Source organism: Lipotes vexillifer, unplaced genomic scaffold (assembly GCF_000442215.2).
Source record: "Lipotes vexillifer unplaced genomic scaffold, Lipotes_vexillifer_v1.1 scaffold496, whole genome shotgun sequence".
Classification (NCBI taxonomy): Eukaryota; Metazoa; Chordata; class Mammalia; order Artiodactyla; family Lipotidae; genus Lipotes; species Lipotes vexillifer.
The window spans coordinates 1,076,496-1,078,800 of NW_006786690.1; the positions used below are offsets into that span (position 1 = coordinate 1,076,496).

At 53.7% G+C, this 2,305-nt stretch overlaps 1 protein-coding gene across 1 annotated transcript in view; it reads right to left on the reverse strand.

Annotated features, from left to right (window-relative positions):
• The window catches only part of ZDHHC18 (zDHHC palmitoyltransferase 18), a 21,634-nt gene extending 19,957 nt beyond the window's left edge, over positions 1 to 1,677 (reverse strand). The window contains exons 1-2 of the mRNA XM_007459106.1: positions 1,646 to 1,677; positions 1,103 to 1,263 (exon numbers count right to left, since the gene is read on the reverse strand). Of these exons, the coding sequence (XP_007459168.1) occupies positions 1,103 to 1,193 (91 nt within the window). The 5' untranslated portion in view covers positions 1,194 to 1,263; positions 1,646 to 1,677. The remainder of the gene's footprint in view (positions 1 to 1,102; positions 1,264 to 1,645) is intronic.
• Between the last annotated feature and the right edge of the window lie 628 nt (positions 1,678 to 2,305).

Here is a 2,305-nt window from a genome sequence, read left to right on the forward strand (position 1 = left end):
CAGCAGGAAGGAGCTGAGGTGGAGCAAGCTGAGATTAAGGCCGTGGCCGTGGCGCCCAGCCACCCAGGACACCCACTCAGCACTCAGGGAGGCACCAAGGGCCAGCTGGGTGCTGGGAACACAGGTCCCTCCTGGCCACGCTGCCCTTCCTGCCGCTTCTCAAACACACCAGTCTGGTCGCCACTCCCGGCTTTTGCTTTTACTACGTCCAGAACGCACATTACTGGCTCATCTCAAGTGCCACCTCCTCCAAAGGGCTTCCCCTGACCGACTAGTCTGGACCAGCCCACTCCCCACACCACCGTGCTCTCCCCCAGACACCCACGCAGCTCAACTCCTCATCCCTGCAGGTCTTTGTGTCTTTGCTCAGATGTCACCTCCTTCACAAGGCCTTCCCCACCCCCCCATGTTTTCCCCCTATTTAAAATTGTACACCCTCTCCCAGCTCTCACCCTCCCTCCCCCAGCTTCCCTCTTCTCTGTGTCACAGACTAGATATTTAATTGTTAACTGTCTTTCCCCTCCCACTGGAATGTCAGCTCCAAGAAGACAGGGATTATCGTCAGATTTGTTCACTGCTGTATCTAGAAAAGTGCCTGGCACATAGTAGGGGCTCAATAAATGTTTGATGAGTGAATGAATAAGTGTGTATGAACGTTTAAGAGCAGGGACTCTGGTCAGAGTGCCCGGGGTCTCATCCGCGCTCTTCCACTGACTGTGTGACCTCTGACCATTTACTTAACCTCTTTGAGACTCAATTTAATTAATCAGTAAAAGGAGAATAACAACAGTACCTGTCTCACAGGATTACTGGAGGATTAAATATGATCATGCATATAAAGAGGTGAACACAGTGCCTGGGCTCCAGTAAGCACTCAGTACCGTGTGGCTCTCAACACCAGCCCTCATGTGGTGGCATTTCTCGCTTATTTGCTCATGTGCTTATCCTCTGCTTCCTCCACTCTAGCATCGGCTCCAGCTTGCCCTGCTCACCACGGTACCCCCAGTGCCTAGCACAGTGTGGGAAGAGAAAATCAGGCCTCCTCTCAAATCAAGAAATGCGGAGCTGGGAGACAGAGCCACGGCTGGAGTAGGAGCCTCACCGATCTGTTTCTCCAGGGCCGCTGCCTCACAGACGGTGGCCCGGGGCAGGATTCCGGGGTCGGTGAAACTTGTCTGTAGCAGGCAGCTCATGACGAAGAAAAACAGGATGGCAGCAATGATGGGGATGGCGAGGGTCAGCTGGCGGGCCAAAAAGGGACAGCTAGAAAAAGAGAGGGAGAGAGAGATGAGCAGACACTCCAAGGGCTGCCTGGGGCTCAGGGCTATGGCACCAGGCAGGAGCTGTCATCGCATCAAACACCACCACGGTCCTGAAAAGAGGCAGATGTATGATCCCTGGATGAGTGCAGCCCCGCACCCGTCCATGCCTAGAGCAGACATCACTAATTGATCCTTGTACTTTCTCCCTGAGCCCCTGGCAGATGTGATCAACAGATCCCAGCACTCAACCCCTGCACTTGGCTGCAGCCTCAGATTCCTTCTAAACACAGAGCTTCAGGCAGCCACTACCAATGATTGTCACTTAAGATGAATCATCCAAGATACTGTTCACTCATTTATTCAGTCTCTCCACAAATATTTACTGAGGTCTTCTCTGTGTTAAAGGCAATGACTTCAACAAGCAGCAGGGATAACGGCAGCGAATAAGACAAGAGTCCCCCTGCTCCCTCAATGAGGCTTATGGCCTAGTGAGGAAAACAGACATGTAAACAGAGAACTGCCACACAGAGCTTGGCATGTTATAATGGGGAAGGGGAAAGTAGTAGAACAGTTAGGAAAGACTGGATGAAGGAGAGACTTCCTAAGCTAGAACCTGAATCAGTAGGGTCAGCCAGGTAAAGGGTGTAGGGGGGAAGAGCATGGTCCAGCCACTGCCACTGTCACCCAAGGGCTGGCATCCGGAGTCAGTTCTATCAGGCCCCCTGACCCTAGTGGGCTCCAACAGCCTGTGCACGGGTCTGACGTTGAGGCCTGCCCATACTATTAACCACCATCCTATGTGGCCTTCCCTCCCAGAGCCAGAGTGGCACCTGATGGGGTGAGGAACTGCTATTTGGGGATGACTGACCGCTGGGAGGCCTGAATCAGCCAACGTCCCAGGAGCTGGCACAGTCGCAGGAGCAAACCCGTGGGCATCTACACGCTGCTTCTGGAGCCTCCATTGTTGGAGGCTCTGGCCTCCAGAGAGGCCCTTCCCTTGAGGAGCAGAGACTGCCAAAACCAAGGGCTCCAAGTGGGCCATG